Here is a 22,066-nt window from a genome sequence, read left to right on the forward strand (position 1 = left end):
ATAAAGTCTTCCATCATGAGCATATAGATAGAATTTATAAAATCCTGGTAAGTATTATATCCACAAGATGCACAAAATCAGATTGTTGTCCAGGAATAAAACTGTTCATTAATGACAGTAGAGTTTGTAGAATATGGAGCTCAGTTAGCAGAATCAAACCTTGGAACAAATCTCAGGATGAGAAACTCTCTTGTATTCAATAACATTTAATGCTACAGATAGGATAAGGAGTTTCTGAATGAGAATTAAAGAGGGAATTTCATCATTTAGGAAAGAAGGTAGAGTTTCTATTTTCTTGCTCTTTCCATTTGTAGCATACTTACTATATCATTTTCTATTACATTTTTTCTAAAATCCTTTCTGAAAAAGAAAAGTCATTTCATTTGTTTAGTGTCTTCTTTGTAGATGGGTTAAATGCTCCAAGGCATGAGTGGTCTTGGGCCCCCACCCTTTAATCCCATGGGAATGGCAGTGAATCTTTAAATTCAGCCTCATGCTAACTCTTACCACAGTTTAGGATATTTGCTTATGTGTCTTCAGCCTGCTAGGACTATAGGGTTGGAAAATCTAGACCTCAAGAGTCTTTCCTTTGAGTTCATTGTATTGCTGAAATACCACGCCTTGTGCATGTATGCTTACAGAGCGAAGGCAAACCTTTTTTGTGTGTGCAGCAAAGTGGACTGGATAAAGCAGTGAGAACACGAGGAGACCAGGTGAGTAGAAATTGGAAGGGGCAGTTTACGAGCTTGTTCAGGGCCTGCCGGTGCCTAATAGGACTCTGATTCCGAGCAGACTGATGGACACGTGAACTCACTTCTGGGTTTTAAACCTGGCTGCTGGAAGGTATTTTGAAGGTCATCCAACTGTTGAAGCTTATTTAAATTTCTAAAAGTTGCATCTGTCAATTAGTATCTTGGATCACGCGCTTCTCCAGTGGTGAGGATTGCTCACTTGGCTGACTCAAATAATGAAATTATGTGACGTATGTGTGCTAAAATGTTGATTCTTGCATTTCTTCCTGCAGGTACCATTGGATACTTCTTTGTCATTCGTGTATTTTTTCAGCAGTTTTATAAATACAGAAGAAATGAAAATGCATTTGGTTTCTGAGATTTCAGTCATTTATTTACTTATTGTTTACAACTCATCTCTAACTGAAAGAGATTTAAAGTTACAGCTGTTAAGAAGCTAAATTCAAGTTATTTAATGGTTTAAATTTTCTCCTCTAATTACTTTTATCCAATCAAATTCTTTATTAAAGTCCCAGGAGTTAAAGTTCTTCAGGTATAGAGGTTTTGCACAGAGCTTTGAAAGATTGCTAACTGGGGCAGAACATCTATGTCACTTTTGCACAAGTCAAATACAGTAAAAATGACATGTGAATTGTGAAGGGTCAAGCATATAGCTAAATTTCAGAACTAATATTTCCCCTCAAGTGAAGAATTTTGTGTTTTTCTATCTCCCCAATGATTTTGTATGTAATATTTCAGTTCTAACTTGCAGTACTTTTCATGCATTCTAGATGGTTCTACTATCCCTATGTACATATTTCTGTCTCATTTTGCTTTTCATTGAGATAAAAGAAGAAACCAGTGACACTACGTAACTCAGCATTCTCCTATGCTCTGACCTTCTACAACTTCCTTCTAATCTCTTGATCAGGAATGTTTCCCCATCTCCATGCACAGGAATCCTGATCTCCATTAAATGCCATCTAAATGTATCTTCTACCTAAATGTGATCTCTTCTTCCTCTGAGTCTGTATTAGTTATATTTCGCTGCATAACAAATTCCCCCAAAACCTAGTGGCTTAAAACAATAGATGCCATCCCACAAATTGGGAACCTTTTAGCTGGATGATTCTTGCTTGGGGGAACTCATGAAGTTATAGTCAAGATTTCAGACAGGACTTTAGTCATCCAAGGGCTCGACTTAGATGAAGGATCTGCTTTCAAGATGACTAACTTAGGTGGCTGCCAGCTTGGTACCAGCTGTGGCAGGAGGACTCAGTTCCTGTCCATGTGAACTCCCTAAGGCTGCCTGAGGGTCCTCACAGCACAGCCGTTGGCTTTTTTCAAGCTAGTGATCCATGATGGAGCACAGTCAGAAACTGCAGGGTCTTTCCTGTCTGTCTCTGGAAGTCACACTGTCATTTTTGCAATATCCTATGGGTTACACAGGTGAACACATTTCAATGTGGAAAAGCTACACAAGGTCATGGATATCAGGAGGTGGGGAATATTGGGGAATATTCTGGAGGTGGGTTACCACAGAGCCTGCTAATATTTCCCCCATCACCCATATAACTTAGAATTTTCTTCCCCATATCACAATTATTTGTGTCCCTCTCCTTTCCACTCTATTTAATTTTGATTTTCTTGACACTTAGACTTGCTTCCTTTTCTTTACACTTTGTGAAATCTCTAGCACATTTCATTCAATATACATCACATTCACTTGAGAAGCTGGAACCACAGCCTCGCTCTTCATGGGTATAAAGGAAGATGTATGTGTATGAGAAAGAATCAGACAAACTAAGAAACAGAAAAACAAATTTTGGCAGAGAGACAGAGTATGTGAGAGAAAGCAAATGAGAAAGAGAGAGCAAATAAGGTAGAGAGCAGATTAAACTGCATTCTTTACTAGATAAATTTGAAAACATTGATCCTATTTTGTACATTCTAGAGAAATAATTTCAAAAGAGTTTAAATGTTTGAAGTAACTATATAATGTTGTTCTACTTTGTGCCGTATATGTGAGTGGCCTGCCATATTTTTTACTAAAACCCCTTCAATTATGCTGAATATTCTGTGAACAAACTGTCTTTGGATTACTCCTTTAAAAAAAGTGGAGAAACCATTGCTTTTAGATAATTTTGTAGTAATTGCAAGGGCAACATTTATCATTCTTTTTACATAGGATTAAGAACTTTATTTAACCTCTGATTAACTGCTCTGTTGGGACAAAATTGTTTTCTGGATTGTTCAACTAATATGTGAATATAATTTGAGCAAAGGGCACAGAAGAATGCCAAGAAGCACAAATGGCCCATGAGAAGATGAGCACGCCCTGGTGTGTCCTCCACAGAAACATCACTCCTGTTCATCTTTTCACTTCCGTGCCTGTAACCACCACAGCCTAGGCCAAATCCTTAGGAACTCATGGCTAAATTACTTAAATGACCTCCAAATAGTCCTCACTATTTTGATATTTTTCCCTTCAAAGGTTCTTCAGAACTGAATTTATTGAAATGTTACTCCCTTCCCAGGCTTAGAAACCTTTACTAAAGCCCATGTCCTAGAAATCAAATGCTAGGTTTGTCTCCTAGAGCCCACCCTGTCCCTGAGAGGAATCTGCCCTAAGCTCAGCCTCTTTTCCTGATAAAGTCTCTCAGTCAGCCCAACTGACTGTTTTTCTGAACCAAGAATTTCCCCCATTTCTGTGTTGTCCCCCCATGTCTTTTTTGCCCAGAAACCACGTTTCTCTCCAGTGACCCAGTATCCATTCTCCCCATCCTTCAAGTTCAGCTCATGTTTCCCCGTGGAGCCATCGTGACTTAATAATACCCCCCCCACTTGTTACATTTTATGGTGCCAAAGTTTGGTGACTATGTAATCTTCCTTATAATACTTGTTCCATATAAATATTGTTATCCAAACTATGCCCTGTGATTGTGTGGGTGTGTATGTGTGTGTATGTGAGTATTTTCCAAATGCTTAAACCAAGTCTAAGTATATGTTGTTCATTCATTCACTCAGTGCTATATTCAATAGACATTTATTAAGCATCCACTTTAGCCAAAGTATCTGCTCAATAAATAATTGAGAAAAACAATAAAATAGGAGCAGCGTATTTACAAAACAAAAATACTGGAGACTAAAAATAGTGAGCATGCCATTCATTTATTCACTAGTTCATTTAGTAACTATTGATTGCCTAACTATTATGTGCTCGACAGATGCCTCAGAGTTTAAATTCCAGTGGTAGTACATTAAAATATTAAAATGTCCAGGTGTCAGCAAAAGATTATAAAATATACAAAGAAAGAGAAAGTGATGGTCCAGACAAATGAGAAGATTAAAGTGTTAGAAACCATCCATGAGGAGGACCAGACCTTAAAAAAGAGATTTAAAAAAAAAAATCCTGTTATGCTCAAAGAGCTAAAGGGAAACACAGACAAAAAAACAAAGAAAATCAGGACAGTGAGAGATGTACACAAAAAGAATATAAACACAGATATGGAAATTCTGAAAAGGAACCAAACAGAGCTAAAGACCACAGTAACAGAAATGCAAAATTCCCTAAAGAGGTTCAACAGCATATTGGACCCAACAGACGGAAGGATTAGAGAACTTGAAGATAAGATGATTGAAATCATTCAGCCTGAGTAACAGAAAGACTGAAGAAAGGTGAACAGAACCTGAGGAACCTGGGGGGCACCATCAAGCCTATCAAGGACAGAAGGAGAAGAAAGGGAGAAAGGGACAGAGAGAGTATTCAAAGAAATAATGGCAGAACACTCCCCAAATTTAATGAAAGACATGAATATACGCATCCAAGATGCTCAGTGAACTCCAAAAAGGATGAACGCAAATAGACCCACGCCCTGGCATATTATAATGAAACTGAGAATTTCAAAGATAAAGAGCTTCGAGCTCTCTGAAAACTGAAGGAGAGAAGCACCATGTCACATACAAGTGGGCTTCAGGAAGATTAAGAGCCAACTTTTCATCAGAAATCATGGGGCAGTGGGATGACGTATTTAAATACTGAATGCAAGAACTTGCCATCCAAGATTTCCATATCTGGTAAAATTTTCTTTCAAAAATGAGTGCGAGATTAAGACATTACCAGATAAAGAAAAGCTGAGGGAGTTTATCACCCCTAGAGCAGCCCTATCAGAGAGTTCTACAGGTTGAAAGAAAAGGACTATAGACAATAGATCAAAACTGCATTAAGAAATAAAGCTCTCTAGTAAGGGCAATGACACAGGTAAACATAAATGCCAGTACTATTGTATTTTTGGTTTGTAACTCCACTTTCTACTTCCTATAAGATCTAAAAGGCAAATGCATAAAATGTAAAGACATATAAGTGAATTTGGTCTCACAATGTATAAACATGTAATTTCTGACAAGAACTTCATAAAAATGTGGGGATGAATGGGGTATAGGATCTAGTTTGTGTGTATTATTGAAATTAAGTTGGTGTCAAATTTAAAATGTTAAATATAAGTCCCATGGTAATTACAAAGAAAATATCAGAATATGAAAATTCATAGAGAAGGAAATTAAAGCACAGGTTGCCAGGGGTTGGGGGCAGGGGAAAAGGGGAATTAATGCAAAATGGGTATAGGTTTCTATCTGGGGGAGACAAGAAAGTTTTAGAACAGGAAGGTGGTGAGGTTACCACAAAAAGGTGAATGTAATTAATCCTGTTGAATTGTATGCTTGGGAGTGGTTGAGATGGGAAAGTTTATGCTGTATATGTGTTTCCTACAGAAGCAGGGGGACGGGAAGGGACAATGACAATAAACTGTAATATATGAGCCTGGATGAGATCTAGCAAGGGAGAAGAAAGGCTCAAAGGGGCATTATTGGGATATATGAAAAAAAAATTGGAATATTGACTGTAGGCTTTATATCAATAAAGTTCTTGCACTTGATAACTGCTCTTAAGTTGGATACGTAAGTGAGTTGTTCTTAGGAACAATTCCTTGTTCTTAGGAAATATACTTGGCAGTATTAAGTGTCCATGGATGAAGATGTATTCAGCCTACTCTCAAAAATGTTCAGAAAATGGATTGATGATAGATAGACAAGCAGATAGATGGATAGACAGAATGATGTGGCAAATGTGGCAGAAATATTAAAACTGGTGAATCTGTGTATCTGGGGGATAAGGGTATGCTGGCATTCTCTGTATGAGGTTTCCATTATTTTTGTACTTGTTTTGTAAGTTTGGATGTGATTCAAAATAGAAAGTTTGAAGAAATGAGACAGTAGAGTAGCATGGGACGCCCCAGTGATCACGAGGATACCTGAATGTATTCTTCCCTGCCCCCAAGGTAACAGCAGCTTTTCCTCTTCCTGATAATCGGGATCAGTTGCCCTGTCAGTATGGGAAATGTTCCTTCCTTGCCTATATCTCATTTCAAGGAGGTTGAAGTGACCTGATGGAGCCATAACACTTTTTGTCAGTTTCTTACTGTGTTCCCTTGAGGATGTGTTTCCCTCTGCTGGAACCAGATCCTCTGTCCCACAGAAGCTGCAGGTGCCTTGCTCCTTATTCCTAGTAGTGGGAGGTGCAAGATGGACTAATCTGTTCTCTGTTTTGGGTGATGTCACACATGCTCCAACCCTTGGACCACTAAGACCTTTGCTAACATAGTGGCTCCTGAGCCTGCATGGGTTTATCTTATACAATTGCCTCCAATGTATTTGCCATTTCTTGTCAATATGCTCCAATTAGTGTGATGCCATCAATAAAGTAGACCAGTGGATGCTCTGCGGGTTTTCCAGATAGTCTAAGTCCCTTTGGGCCATATTGTAAATGAAGGAGAAAACTACGAATGTGTAATGTCATCCATCCTGCATGAAAGAGAGCTCTTTCAATTCTTCCTTCCTAATAGGGATGGAAAAGAACACATTTGCTAGCACACTGGTTCTCCTCCATGTGCCTTAATCTCTCTCTCAGACACTGTGACAGTGGTTCATTTGCTTACTGCTTTGGCTTTATAAATTTTCTTTTTGTTTTTTCTACAGGGTCATTTCCAAGTGTTCTTTTAAATGTTGTTATACATAGGAACATTCGAATAAATGTTTGAATATTTTATCCAGTATTTCCATGTGTTGATAGCAGATTAGGGGTCTATAAAGTCTTAGCCTGCCACTTTGCTAAAACCAGAACTGAGAATATTTTTCATAGAACTTAGCAGTGGGAAAATATAAAATATAGTGGCTATTGGGCTAACAGTTAAAACCTGAAACTATCGAACTACAACCCAGAACCCATGAATCTCGAAGACAGTTGTATAAAAATGTAGCTTATGAGGGGTGACAATGGGATTGGGAAAGCCATAAGGACCAGACTCCCCTTTGTCCAGTGTATGGATGGATGAGTAGAAAAATGTGTGTGTGTGTTTGGGGAGGGGGGTGGCACCCAGTGTTCTTTTTTATTTTACTTGTTCTTTTTCACTTTAATTTTTATTCTTATTATTTTGTGTGTGTGATAATTAAAATGTCAAAAATTAATTTTGGTGATGAATGCACACCTGTACAATGGTACTGTGAACAATTGCATGTATGCTTTGTATGACTGCATGGTATATGAATATATCTCAATAAAAATGACTTAAGGAAAAAAGAGGAAACAATATTCATGTGGTTGAGTGGGTAGTGTTCTCCTGCGGGGCCCGTTCTTCAGGGGTCAGCATTCCGAAGAGCTCCGTGGCTGACAAACCGCTCACCCTGCAGTCTTACCCCAGGACCTGACGTTAAATAATGGGTCACGGCACCCGTTTGCCCCACCACCGCAGCCAGGCTCACCTCCTTTCCCAGAGGAGGATGGGCTCTGGAGTAGCAAACGCGGACCCAGGGTGACACAGGGACTTCTGTCACGTGCTCCTCTTTTCCCTCCTTCTGTTGATTCCTTTAAGCCTGGAGAACTGGAAAATATCCCTGAAGAAATAGAACTAACCTCTTTCATGCCAGAACATATTACAATTCTAGCAAAATTATTTTTCCTTCACTAAGGGGTAGATATTATTTAAATTGTTATAGGGATTTCTTTTTTCTCCAGCAGAAACAATGCCAATAAAACACTTGCTGTATTATGTGGCAAAAAATAAGGGAATATATAAATAAAATAAGTAAAGTCTATCTAAAGGGTATATTAAACACAGTGTTTCTGTTATGCACCAAACTTATATGTGTGTGTGTGTGTGTGTGTGTGTGTGAATGTGATTAAAGGGGAAAATGTTAGATGTTAGCTTCGTATATTTGGTACAGAATAAACATTTTAAAAAAATCCATGTAACTACACCACACAAACAGTGAACCCTAAATTACACCATGGACTATAGTTAATAGTACAGTTATAAAAGTGTGCTAGCATTGATTGTAACAAAGTTCCACACCAATGCAATGTGCTGGTGGTAGGGTGGTATATGGGAATCCTGTATTTTATCCATGATTGTTCTGTAAACCCACAACTTTTCTAATAAAGAAAAGAAAGCTAAATATATATGTATACATATAGTGGCTATTGGGAGTGACAGAGTGAATAAGCCATGTGTGTGCTTGTGCATGTGTGTGTAAGGCTCCTATATCTGATTGTCTTCAGGGAGAAAGTTATTGGAAGGCAAAAGACTGAAAGCCCAGGACACAGTCGGTGGCCATTTGGGTAAGACCCTGGAAATGGGAAGGAAGGCCCTGAAAAGACTGTAGTATGTTCAGAGATAGGAAATGAAGAGCACAGGGGGAAAAAAAACAAAAAAACAAAAAACATTTAGGGCTGCTCTTTTTCAGAGGAATTTGACCATTGTCCTATAGATTCAGGGTATGAAAATTCCAAGATTTTTTTTTACCATTTTATTTTTTATTAGATATTGCCTGAAATAAATGGACAAGCAGAATTTTGAAAATCTTTTAATTATTAAGAAATTATCTTATTAATATTTAATATCAGCTTTTCTGGGAAAAGGGGTTTTGAAGAGCTATTATAACTGTTAAGAATAGGATATGAAATGAACATGTTTGTTTTGTATTTTGTTATCATTACACAGAAAATAGGCTTAGCTAACTTGACTCTAACAACTTTCCTACCATTAAAATTGCTTTGGGGCTGATCTCAAATCAACATATTCAAGTTGTTTCCTTTTGACTTAAACTTGTGTGGTTCATTTGCTAGTAAAAATACACAGTTCTTCAGGAGTCTATGAAGTATTTTAAGGGAATCCAAATTTTTGAGAACCTGTACATATTGATCTATTAGTAATCCCCCAGCCATAATTTGAGAACTTTATGGCATGGGTGGGATAGGGGTAGCACAGTAGATAAAATCTTGTAGTAGAGGAATCCCTGCTAGAGTATTTTTTGTTCCTAAATTCCAATCTTTTACTTGCCATTGAAATATGAGTGACTATTTAACATACCTACTTTGGCGGAATAGTAGTTTTGTTTTTTCGATTTTGAGGAAGTTCAGATCTTATATATTGCTATAATTAAATTCAAGGAATTTTTATTTAAAACCTTATAATGCCTGGTAATATGGGTATATACATGCAGAGTAGAAACAGTACCTACCTCCAGGAGCTCACCATCTATGAGACGGGGAATGTACAAATGATATGGGATAATGATGGAATAATAGAAATATGGCAGCTGAATGGGGTGATGAGTCCGTTAATTGGGAATTATGAGTCAGAGAAGGCTTCCAAAAGGAGGTCACATCTGAGTTTGGCTTTTACACAACTCATTGGTAAATATGTTAACATAAAACACAATATGATCAGGAAAATCATGGACCATTTCCAATTTTTAAGGTGTAGCATTGGTATACATATGCTCAAAACTTAGCATAGTTGTTCCGAGATTGTCCTAAGGAACCCGATGGGATTGCAGAAAGTGTTCTGATGCACATGTTGCCCTTCCACCCTTAAAAGTACTAGAGGAAATGTCTTTCATTGTCTGCACAGGAGCCCTGTCCTGGTTTTCCAGTGCAGCTCCCGCCACGTGATTTGTTTGGATTGTTTCCACTTATACTGTGTGACGAGACTCAATGATCGGCAGTTTGTCCTTGACCCTCAGCTTGGTTACTCCCTATCTTGTGTGGGTAAGTCCAGCACTTTCTTTCTCCCCGTTTCTATTGCTAATTAACAACAGAAGAGCTATTGATGTAAAACTGTCTTCAAGTTGAAAAGGCAAATACCTATTTGATCAGTGCTGGGAAGAAACATTAATGTTTGGATCACAAAAAATATGAAACACAAAGAAATGGAGGGACCCGCATTGAACTAGAAAAATGCATAACTTACATGAAGGCATTAAAATTTGATCTTAAAATATACCTCAGCCAAGATACACAGAAATGTCTGTGGGTCAGATTGTACTATGCAAGCTGTAGATTTGTTGCCCTGGCTTTACAGCAGTGTTATCCAAATTTTAAAAATTGTACACACTTCTTATTAAAAACTTTTAACACCAACTGGATATATATGAAATAATATATGTGGAAAGGAAATTAAAGAAGAATAAGGCAAAACTGAAATCTTTAATATTGTAAATTTCTTTTAACTTTTAACATTACAAAATATGTTTTACCTGCACTACACTATTATGATTATGTATATATTTTATGTCTGCAATGTGATAATATATGCTTCATTGATTTTGAAAATTGTGGTTTGAAACTATGTGATTCCTTGATCCAATGGTCTGATTTTAAATTCACTTTATTCTGATACTTAGTTTTAATGTCTATCGTAGCTGAAAAATATGCCTCAGAATAATGCACAGGTCCAAAGTGAAGAAGCTAATTGAACTGATTACTTACAAGTTTTGATAGCCAGTTTTCAATTCTATCTACCAATAATGCAAAATTGTTTTTTTAAATTAAGTTTCACGTAATTTATGCATCAATATTTACAAAGGAAAGCTCATTGGAAGGCATTTTGTGTTTATATTTTTGACATGAGAGTTCAAAATCCAGTGAACATCAATTTGCAAGATTTCTATGCAGTTTGGAAAATCCTGCTCCTAATTTTTTTGAGATATATTCACATACCACGCAGTCAAACAAAACAAATCGTATTTTCGATTGTTTACAGTACCATTACATAGTGGTACATTCATCACCCAAATCAATCCCTGACACCTTCATTAGCACACACACAAAAATAACAAGAATAATAATTAGAGTGAAAAAGAGCAATTGAAGTAAAAAAGAACACTGGGTACCTTTGTCTGTTTGTTTCATTCTCCTATTTTTCTACTCATCCATCCATAAACTAGACAAAGTGGAGTGTGGTCCTTATGGCTTTCCCAATCCCGTTGTCACCCCTCATAAGCTACATTTTTATACAACTGTCTTCGAGATTCATGGGTTCTGGGTTGTAGTTTGATAGTTTCAGGTATCCACCACCAGCTACCCCAATTCTTTAGAACCTAAAAAGGGTTGTCTAAAGTGTGCGTAAGAGTGTCCACCAGAGTGACCTCTCGGCTCCTTTTGGAATCTCTCTGCCACTGAAGCTTATTTCATTTCCTTTCACATCCCCCTTTTGGTCAAGAAGATGTTCTCCGTCCCACGATGCCGGGTCTACATTCCTCCCCGGGAGTCATATTCCACGTTGCCAGGGAGATTCACTCCCCTGGGTGTCTGATCCCACGTAGGGGGGAGGGCAGTGATTTCACCTTTCAAGTTGGCTTAGCCAGAGAGAGAGGGCCACCTCTGAGCAACAAAGAGGCATTCGGGAGGAGGCTCTTGGGCACAACCATAGGGAGGCCTAGCCTTTCCCTTGCAGCAACCGTCTTCCCAAGGGTAAAACCTGTGGTAGAGGGCTCAACCCATCAAACCACCAGTCCCCTATGTCTGTGTTCATGTTAGCAACCATGGAGGTGGGGTAGGCGAATACCCCTGCATTCTCCACAGGCTCCTCAAGGGGGCACTACATCTTTTTTTTTCCTTGTTTTTCTTTTTTTTTTCTTTTTTTTTTTTTTAACTTTCCCTTCTTTTTTAAATCAACTGTATGAAAAAAAAGTTAAAAAGAAAACAAACATACAATAAAAGAACATTTCAAAGAGACCATAACAAGGGAGTAAGAAAAAGACAACTAACCTAAGATAACTGCTTAACTTCCAACATGTTCCTACTTTACCCCAAGAAAGTTACATAATATAGCAACATTTCTGTGAACTAGCTCCTACTATATCCATCAGAAATTAACAGACCATAGTCATTCCTGGGCATCCCCAGAACGTTAAATAGCTTATCTGTTCTTCTTGGATTATTCTTCCCCCTTCCTTAATTGCTCTCTATTGCTAGTTCCCCTACATTCTACATTATAAGCCATTTGTTTTACATTTTTCAAAGTTCACATTAGTGGTAGCATATAATATTTCTCTTTTTGTGCCTGGCTTATTTCGCTCAGCATTATGTCTTCAAGGTTCATCCATGTTGTCATATGTTTCACGAGATCGTTCCTTCTTACTGCCGCGTAGTATTCCATCATGTGTACATACCACATTTTATTTATCCACTCATCTGTTGAAGGACATTTGGGTTGTTTCCATCTCTTGGCAATTGTGAATAATGCTGCTATGAACATTGGTGTGCAGATATCTGTTCTCGTCACTGCTTTCCGACCTTCCGAGTATATACCGAGAAGTGCAATCGCTGGATCGAATGGTAACTCTATATCTAGTTTTCTGAGGAACTGCCAGACTGACTTCCAGAGTGGCTGAACCATTATACAGTCCCACCAACAGTGAATAAGAGTTCCAATTTCTCCACATCCCCTCCAGCATTTGTAGTTTCCTGTTTGTTTAATGGCAGCCATTCTAACCGGTGTTAGATAGTATCTCATTGTGGTCTTAATTTGCATCTCTCTAATAGCTAGTGAAGCTGAACACTTTTTCATGTGTTTCTTGGCTATTTGTATTTCCTCTTCAGAGAACTGTCTTTTCATATCTTTTGCCCATTTTATAATCGGGCCGACTGTACTATTGTCATTGAGTTGTAGGATTTCTTTATATATGCAAGATATCAGTCTTTTGTCAGATACATGGTTTCCAAAAATTTTTTCCATTGAGTTGGCTGCCTCTTTACCTTTTTGAGAAATTCCTTGGAGGTGCAGAAACTTCTAAGCTTGAGGAGTTCCCATTTATCTATTTTCTCTTTTGTTGCTTGTGCTTTGGGTGTAAAGTCTAGGAAGTGGCCGCATAATACAAGGTCTTGAAGAAGTTTTTCTACATTATCTTCTAGGAGTTTTATGGTACTTTCTTTTATATTGAGATCTTTGGTCCATTTTGAGTTAATTTTTGTGTGGGGGGGTGAGGTAGGGGTCTTCTTTCATTCTTTTGGATATGGATATCCAACTCTCCCAGCCCCATTTGTTGAAAAGACCATTATGACTCAGTTCAGTGACTTTGGGGACCTTATCAAAGATCAGTCGGCCATAGATCTGAGGGTCTATCTCCGAATTCTCAATTCGATTCCATTGATCTATATGTCTATCTTTGTGCCAGTACCATGCTGTTTTGGCAACTGTGGCTTTATAATAAGCTTCAAAGTCAGGGAGTGTAAGTCCTCCCACTTAGTTTTTCTTTTTTAGAGTATCTTTAGCAATTCAAGGCATCTTCCCTTTCCAAATAAATTTGATAACTAGTTTTTCCAAGTCTGCAAAGTAGGTTGTTGGAATTTTGATTGGGATTGCATTGAATCTGTAGATGAGTTTGGGTAGATTTGACATCTTAATGACATTTAGTCTTCCTATCCATGAACATGGAATATTTTTCCATCTTTTAAGGTCCCCTTCTATTTCTTTTAGTAGAGTTATGTAGTTTCTTTGTATAGGTCTTTTACATCTTTGGTTAAGTTTATTCCTAGGTACTTGATTTTTTTAGTTGCTATTGAAAATGGTATCTTTTTCTTGAGTGTCTCTTCAGTTTGTTCATTTCTAGCATATAGAAACAATACTGACTTATGTGCATTAACCTTGTATCCCACTACTTTGCTAAATTTGTTTATTAGCTCTAGTAGCTGTATCGTCGATTTCTCAGGGTTTTCTAGATATAAGATCATATCATCTGCAAACAATGACAGTTTTACTTCTTCTTTTCCAATTTGGATGCCTTTTATTGCTTTGTCTTGCCGGATTGCCTTGGCTAGCACTTCCAGCACAATGTTGAATAACAGTGGTGACAGCAGGCATCCTTGTCTTGTTCCTGATCTTAGAGGGAAGGCTTTCAGTTTCTCACCATTGAGTACTATGCTGGCTGTGGGTTTTTCATATATGCTCTTTATCATGTTGAGGAAGTTTCCTTCAATTTCTACCTTTTGAAGTGTTTTTATCAAAAAGGTATGTTGGATTTTGTCAAATGCTTTTTCAGCATCTATTGAGATGATCAATTGATTTTTCCCTTTTGACTTGTTAATGTGTTGTAATACATTGATTGATTTTCTTATGTTGAACCATCCTTGCATGCCTGGAATAAACCCCACTTGGTCATGGTGTATGATTTTTTTAATGTGTCTTTGGATTCGATTTGCAAGTATTTTGTTGAGGATTTTTGCATCTATATTCATTAGGGAGACTGGCCGGTAGTTTTCCTTTTTTGTAGCATCTTTGCCTGGTTTTGGTATTAGATTGATGTTAGCTTCATAAAATGAGTTAGGTAGTGTTCCATTTTCTTCAATGTTTTGAAAGAGTGTGAGTAAGATTGGTGTCAGTTCTTTCTGGAAAGTTTGGTAGAATTCCCCTGTGAAGACATCTGGCCCTGGGCATTTATTTGTGGGAAGATTTTTGATGACTGATTGGATCTCTTTGCTTGTGATGGGTTGGTTGAGGTCTTCTATTTCTTCTCTGGTCAGTCTAGGTTGTTCATATGTTTCCAGAAAATTGTCCATTTCCTCTACATTATCCAGTTTGTTGCCATACAGTTGTTCATAGTATCGTCTTATAATTTTTTTAATTTCTTCAGGATCTGCAGTTATGTCACCTTTTTCATTCATTATTTTGTTTATATGGGTCTTCTCTCTTTTTGATTTTGTCAGTCTAGCTAGGGGCTTGTCAATCTTGTTGATCTTCTCAAAGAACCAACTTTTGGTGATATTTATCCTCTCTATTGTTTTTTTGTTCTCTATGTCATTTATTTCTGCTTTAATCCTTGTTATTTCTTTTCTTCTACTTGGTTTAGGATTGGTTTGCTGTTCATTTCCTAGCTTCTTCAGTTGATCCATTAGTTCTTTGATTTTGGCTCTTTCTTCCTTTTTAATATATGCATTTAGTGCTATAAATTTCCCCCTTAGCACTGCTTTTGCTGCATCCCATAGGTTTTGGTATGTTGTGTTCTCATTTTCATTTGTCTCTATATATTTAGCAATTTCTCTTGCTATTTCTTCTTTAACCCACTGATTGTTTAGGAGTGTGCTGTTTAACCTCCAGGTATTTGTGAATTTTCTAAGTCTCTGATGGTTGTTGACTTCTAATTGTATTCCATTGTGATCAGAGAATGTGCTTTGAATAATTTCAATCTTTTTAAGTTTATTGAGGCTTGTTTTATGTCCCAGCATATGATCTATTCTGGAGAAAGTTCCATGAGCACTAGAAAAGTATGTGTATCCTGGTGATTTGGGATGTAATGTCCTGTATATGTCTGTTAAATCTAATTCATTTATCAGATTGTTTAGGTTTTCAATTTCCTTATTGGTCTTCTGTCTGGTTGATCTATCTATAGGAGAGAGTGATGTGTTGAAGTCTCCCACAATTATTGTGGAAACATCAATTGCTTCCTTTAGTTTTGCCAGTGTTTCTCTCATGTATTTTGTGGCACCTTGATTGGGTGCATAGACATTTACGATTGTTATTTCTTCTTGCTGAATTGCCCCTTTTATTAGTACGTAGTGGCCTTCTTTGTCTCTCAAAACATCCCTGCATTTGAAGTCTATTTTATCTGTGATTAATATTGCTACACCTGCTTTCTTTTGGCTGTAGCTTGCATGAAATATTTTTTTCCATCCTTTCACTTTCAGTTTCTTTGTGTCCCTGTGTCTAAGATGAGTCTCTTGTATGCAACATATTGATGGTTCATTTTTTTTGATCCATTCTGCGAATCTGTATCTTTTAATTGGGGAGTTTAATCCATTTACATTCAACGTTATAACCGTGAAGGCATTTCTTGAATCAGCCATCTTATCCTTTGGTTTATGTTTGTCATATTTTTCCCCTCTGTCTATTAATATCCTTCATTGTAACCATACCGAACCTCTTTCTTTAGTACTGAACCTTTCTCCAAGTCTCTCTGTCCTTTCTTTCTTTCTCTGTCTGTAGGGCTTCCTTTAGTATCTCTAGTGGGGCAGGTCTCTTGTTAGCAAATTCTCTCAGCATTTGTTTGTCTGTGAAAAATTTAAGCTCTCCCTCAAATTTGAAGGAGAGCTTTGCTGGATAAAGTATTCTTGGCTGGAAATTTTTCTCACTCAGAATTTTAAATATATCGTGCCACTGCCTTCTCGCCTCCATGGTGGCTGCTGAGTAGTCACTACTTAATCTTATGCTGTTTCCTTTGTATGTGGTGAATTTCTTTTCTCTTGCTGCTTTCAGAACTTGCTCCTTCTCTTCTGTGTTTGACAGTGTGATCAGTATATATCTCTGAGTGGGTTTATTTGGATTTATTCTATTTGGGGTTCGCTGAGCATTTATGATTTGTGTATTTATGTTGTTTAGAAGATTTGGGAAGTTTTCCCCAACAATTTCTTTGAATACTCTTCCTAGACCTTTACCCTTTTCTTCCCCTTCTGGGACACCAATGAGTCTTATATTTGGACGTTTTGTATTATCTATCATATCCCTGAGGTCCATTTCGATTTTTTCAATTTTTTTCCCCATTCTTTCTTTTATGCTTTCATTTTCCATTCTGTCATCTTCCAGGTCACTGATTCGTTGTTCAACTTCCTCTAGTCTTGTACTATGAGTGTCCAGAATCTTTTAAATTTGGTCAACAGTTTCTTTAATTTCCATAAGATCATCCATTTTTTTATTTAGTCTTGCAATGTCTTCTTTATGCTCTTCTAGGGTCTTCTTGATCTCCTTTGTCTCCCGTACTATGGTCTCATTGTTCATCTTTAGTTCTTTGAGTAGCTGCTCTAGGTGCTGTGTCTCTTCTGATCTTTTGATTTGGGTGCTTGGGCTTGGGTTATCCATATCGTCTGGTTTTTTCATATGCTTTATAATTTTCTGTTGTTTTTGGCCTCGTGACATTTGCTGAACTTGATAGGGTTCTTTTAGGATTTGTAGACCAATTGAAGTCCTTATCTCTAATATATCAGATCTGCAGCTTCGTGGAGTACACTTTCTCTAACTAACCAGCAGGTGGCGTCCACGAGCCACCTGTTCTCCACAAGCCAGTTCTCCCCTGCTTAGCCTTTTTGGTGAGTGGGGGAGTGAGTCTTGTGGGGTCCAATTGGTGTACCAAGCTTGCGTGTGTAGTTGGTGTTGCCCACCCTGTATATGGGGTGTGTTTCTGGGCAGTCAGGGAGGGGGGGTGGCTCTAACAATCAAATCTCCCTGGTGATCCTAGAGTTTTAAAGCTGGTGCAATAGTCTAATCCTTCAGTTCAGTCCTGCCACAGTTTGTCTCTGCCACTGACCCACAAGTCCTTGGTATTAGCATATGTCTCCTGAGACTTGCAAGTGGGCCCCTCTTCCAGGCTGTGCACCCCGGGTCCTCTGTTGAGGGATGACTGTGCTATGTCACAGGTGAGTGCCGTCCCCCCAGGGCAGTTCTGGGCTGCTGGTCTGTGTAGGGAGGCTCCCAGTCTGCTGAAATGATGGCTGAATGGGGCTTTGTTAATTCACACTGCTCTACCTTCCCAACTCTGGGACAATCAGCTGAGATTGCAGGGAAGGCTAATGTCCACACCCAGTTTTGTGGTGTGTGCCTGTTATTTGAAGCACTTCCGTCACACTGGGTTGTCTGGGGCATTTCTGGGCTATGGGGCTGGCGATGGGCAGGAATGTTTCCTGTCCACCAGGATGATGGCTGTGAGTGGACACCCCCCTTTTCTTGGGAAGTTGTGGTGTTTAGTGAATTTTCTCAGCCACTGGATTATTGCGTTTTGTCTCAGAGCTCTCCTAGTTCTGCTCTTGACTTGACCTGCCCAAATAGCAAGTCTTTGAAGCTTTCTGTATTGGGCTTCTTAGAGTAATTGTTTTAGAAAAAGAAAAAGGGATTAAAAAAAAAAGAAAAAGGGGGCCCTCCTCAGAGATCTAATGGGTTATTGAAATGCTAAGAGACAAAGCAACCAGGGCCATTAAGGAAAGGTCCACAGGGTAGAGAGATCAGCTTTTCTTCAGGATTTGCATATGCGCCTCAGGGCCCTTCCCCTTTCTATGTTCACCAGAACTCCAAAAATCCTCCGCTTTTATTTTGGAGTTTTTCGTGTTGTTTTTTTTTCTCTATGCCTGTTTCCTCTCTGCTGGGCTGGCTGCTCTCAGATTCTCTGGTGTCTGGTCTCAGTCTATCTATGGTTGGAGTTTGGATCAGTAGAATGAGATTCCAATAAGGGCTGCCACTGCAGTTCTCCCTTCTCCTTCCCGGAGCTGACAGCCCCTCCTCCCACGGGACTGAGCCTGGCAGGGAGGGGCGCGGGTCCCCTGGCCGCAAAAACTTACAGATTTTGCTGATCTTAGCAGTTCCACGTTTTCATGAGTATTGTATGAAGTATGCCCAAAGTCAGATTGCTCTGTGGTGTCCAGTCCACGCAGTTCCTGGCTTTCTACCTACTTTCCTGGAGGAGTAACTAAAACATACAGCTCACCAGTCTGCCATCTTGCCCCGCCTCCCCTAATGTTTTTAATGTGATAATTCCGTTGGCAAATTCTCTTCTTTTCCCCAACCACATCATGATGCAAACATTTGTCAAAATATCCATTTTCAAAATCTCTTCTTACTCAAGTTAATGTTTAAAAAATCAGTTAATTTCTTTACTCATCTTTTATTTTCATTTTTTTACCTTTTTCATAATAGAAAATATCAAAGATATACAAAATTAAAATTAATGAAGAAAAAAAGTACAATGATCCCTTGGTACTCAATATCCAGGCTTTCTGGTATAACAGAATATCCTGGGCTTTCCTTGAAATTTCTTGCCCAGTATCTGGAATCAAATGTTTCTCTTGGGAGCCTGGTGCCTCTCAGCAGGAGTCGTGTTTAGATGTCACAATCCTGGTGCTTGGTGTGCTTGTTGTTACCGGGTGGGTTACTCTTTCTAGGCCTATTGAAGGAGCTAAGAAATGTGTCATTAATCATAATCTGTTGTCATTCTCCCCCTTGGTAAAAATCCTGTTACTGAAGTATATCAGCATAATTACTCATTTGCCTTTTCTCCTAATGCATTCAGAATTGTTTCAGTTTTTACTATACCTACAACTTTAGCAACATATGATTACTGATGGCAATGTTAAGATTCTTTGCCATTGTTTTGTCATTAGTGCATGTCCCTATGAAGAGAAAGCATCACGTATAATCACTGTATAGTTATGCCACCAATGGCATACATATATTAATGTTTATTATTTTTTTGGAGTTGCTTTTAAAGTTTATTTCATTTGTATAATTATGCAAGATATTTACATGATTGCAAAGTCAAAGCTATAAAATGTTACATTTAAAGATTATACCTTCTATCCGCATTCTCAATATCCCTTTTCTCCCCTTATAGAAAAAACTTCAAAAAAGTCTCCCTTTTAAAGATCTTGTAAACAAATATACATTATGTAGATGGATATGGATGTGGATATAGATTTCTATCACCACCACTTCTTAAGCAAAAGATAAAATACTATGGATACATTTCTCTACCTGATTTACTTTCACGCTACATTATCCATTATATTCTGGAGATTACTCCATTTTAGTAAAGAGAGATTTCTCACCTTTTTTTTTTTTTTTTGCTTAATATGGCATCATTGAATTCCATTGTGTGGATATACCTTACTTACTTTACCCCTATTGATGAACACATTGTTTCTTTGTTTTTTTGTTAATATTGCTGCAACAAATAGACGTGGGTGCACACGTATTTTCATATTTTGTAGTGTGTCATAAAGTATAGTAACTGCATCAAAGGGAAAATTCATATCTAATTTTACTGTTTCCAAATCCACCCCATTGATCGCGTCACTTTTAATTCCCACCAGCAATGTGTGACAGAGCAGTAGATTCTCCAAATCTGCACCAACAGAGTAATGGAAACCTTTTGGATTTTTTTTCCAATCTTACATTTGGGAAATGGTAATTTCCATGTAATTTTATTTATTTTCTGATCTTGAATTATATTGGGCATCTTCTCATATGCGTATGATCCTTTTGCATTTCTTTTCCTCAACCATCAGGTTTTCTTAAGTGAATTTAATTTTTTCAAAAACATTTTCTACATAACCCACTACTGACAGCAAATAATAACAATAACTGGAAAGGTTAGCAAAGATACAGCACTTGTATTTTTATAAGGGTTGTATGTAAATTAGCTTCGATTTTGCAAATTCTTTGCCATAGGAGAACAATCTCTGTGAGAAACAACATATTTGCATGGTTGGGTTCCATCTCATTAAAATGCAATGTATGGGTTCTTCTATATTTTAATCATCCTTTAAATATCTTGTTTATACTTTTTTGTTTTATTTTTAAATTAACTATGTCAATAACATCTTTAGATCTCTGTGCACTCCTGGGTTCAACTTCTTTGTTTTAACAGCTGGGTGAGGCAGGGAATGAAAAAATTTTAAACACACTTTGAAGATTTTCTTTGGAATCCTAAACATTTCTTTGTAAATGCAGCCATCTCATTACTGGCTATTCAAACATATTACTCCATAGAACTTTGCTTTGATTTTTTAAAGTGCCTCTTTCTATTGAGAATAGATCTTCTCTGAAACATAACAAGAAGAAATGCAAAGCTGCATCTTTGTGTATTTTTATTACTAAAAGAGGACTTGGCAGGTAACCGCAACTATACAGTAATTCCACTGTATAGCGAACTGTGTACATTACAGAATTCATTCCAATGCTTGTTTTTTCATATCTTCAACAATATTTTTACATTCAGCTCCTTAAGTGATTACTCATACAGAAATAGTTTAGTTTGTCACCATATTGTATATCATATATTATTTCATCCATTTTATTTACCATGGCTATAACTAAATGTCCCCACATTATGTGAAAAGAGGCTTTCAAGTGTTATTGTAGAGTTTTTATTTACTTAGTAAAAGCCAACCTGTATTGTCTTTAATCACTGCTAAAAATGAAAATAAAGATACTCTCTCCATTTATTAGGTACTTCATTTTTAAACTTGTTGCTAATAGCAGTGGCTTCACAATCTCATTAGTTCATTTCTCAGGGTCTAGTGTGCACTTTAGGTGAGGGTCACTGTTAGAATAATGGCACCTCTTTTTTCTCATGACTACGTTGTTAGAGCAACCTTTAATTATTGGTTGCTTTGCAGGAATGTGCTTAGCCATTTGTCTGGTTTAGCAGAGTTGATTTAGTTGAGATGAAGTAGTGCACCCATAATTCTTTTAGCCGGGCACAGACGTCTTCCACAAGGGCTCTCCTCTCTAACCGTCTACATCGTGTGACTCCCACTTTCTGCTAGGGACACTTCTTCTGCAATGTGCTTCTTTTGGATCTGATAGACCAACCCTGAGAAGGTACCGGTATCAGTCTGTAATTTAAGTCTTAGTGAGAGGTGATTTTTTTCATATTTTAGATAATAAGTGTATAAGTCCTAATATTTCCCCCATAAACCAGTGAATCATTTTGCACACATTCTGAGGTGTGCACAGAGCATCACAGAAACCTAGCTCAAATCCTGGCTCTGAGACTCGGTAACTTTTTTGTATGGAGAGTTACTTAACTTCTATACGCCTCTGTCTCATTTTAGGTAAAATGGAGATAATACAGTAGCACCTATTTCATTAGTTTCTATGTGTATTAATTAAAATAATACCTTGTAAAGTGCTTTTACATTTAAATGCTGAAGATTGTAAGCACAGAATAAATATCAGCTCTCATTATTTTGGTTGTTATATAAGCCATATATATATTGTGAGTATATATATGGGTGTGTGGATATAAGCCATATATATATTGTGAGTATATATATGGGTGTGTGGATATATATATATATATATATATATATATGTTCTTTAACTAGAGGTTGGGTGTTTCCTATAACTCAATATGTAATTCAGTTATCACACATTCATCATCTATCCATCCATCCAACAATTTGTCTCCTTGGCTTATTAGACTTTGCCTTGTTTCAAGGAACATAGAACAAGAAGCAG

The 22,066-nt window shown here is 37.6% G+C and overlaps 1 protein-coding gene across 1 annotated transcript in view; it reads left to right on the top strand.

Annotated features, from left to right (window-relative positions):
• Nucleotides 1–22,066, top strand: part of LOC119519959 (formin-like protein 16) — a 286,503-nt gene that overhangs the window by 262,812 nt on the left and 1,625 nt on the right. The window contains exon 6 of the mRNA XM_037817677.1: nucleotides 9,698–9,834. Within this exon, the coding sequence (XP_037673605.1) occupies nucleotides 9,698–9,834 (137 nt within the window). The remainder of the gene's footprint in view (nucleotides 1–9,697; nucleotides 9,835–22,066) is intronic.

The sequence above is a fragment of the Choloepus didactylus genome, chromosome 24, assembly GCF_015220235.1.
Source record: "Choloepus didactylus isolate mChoDid1 chromosome 24, mChoDid1.pri, whole genome shotgun sequence".
Classification (NCBI taxonomy): Eukaryota; Metazoa; Chordata; class Mammalia; order Pilosa; family Megalonychidae; genus Choloepus; species Choloepus didactylus.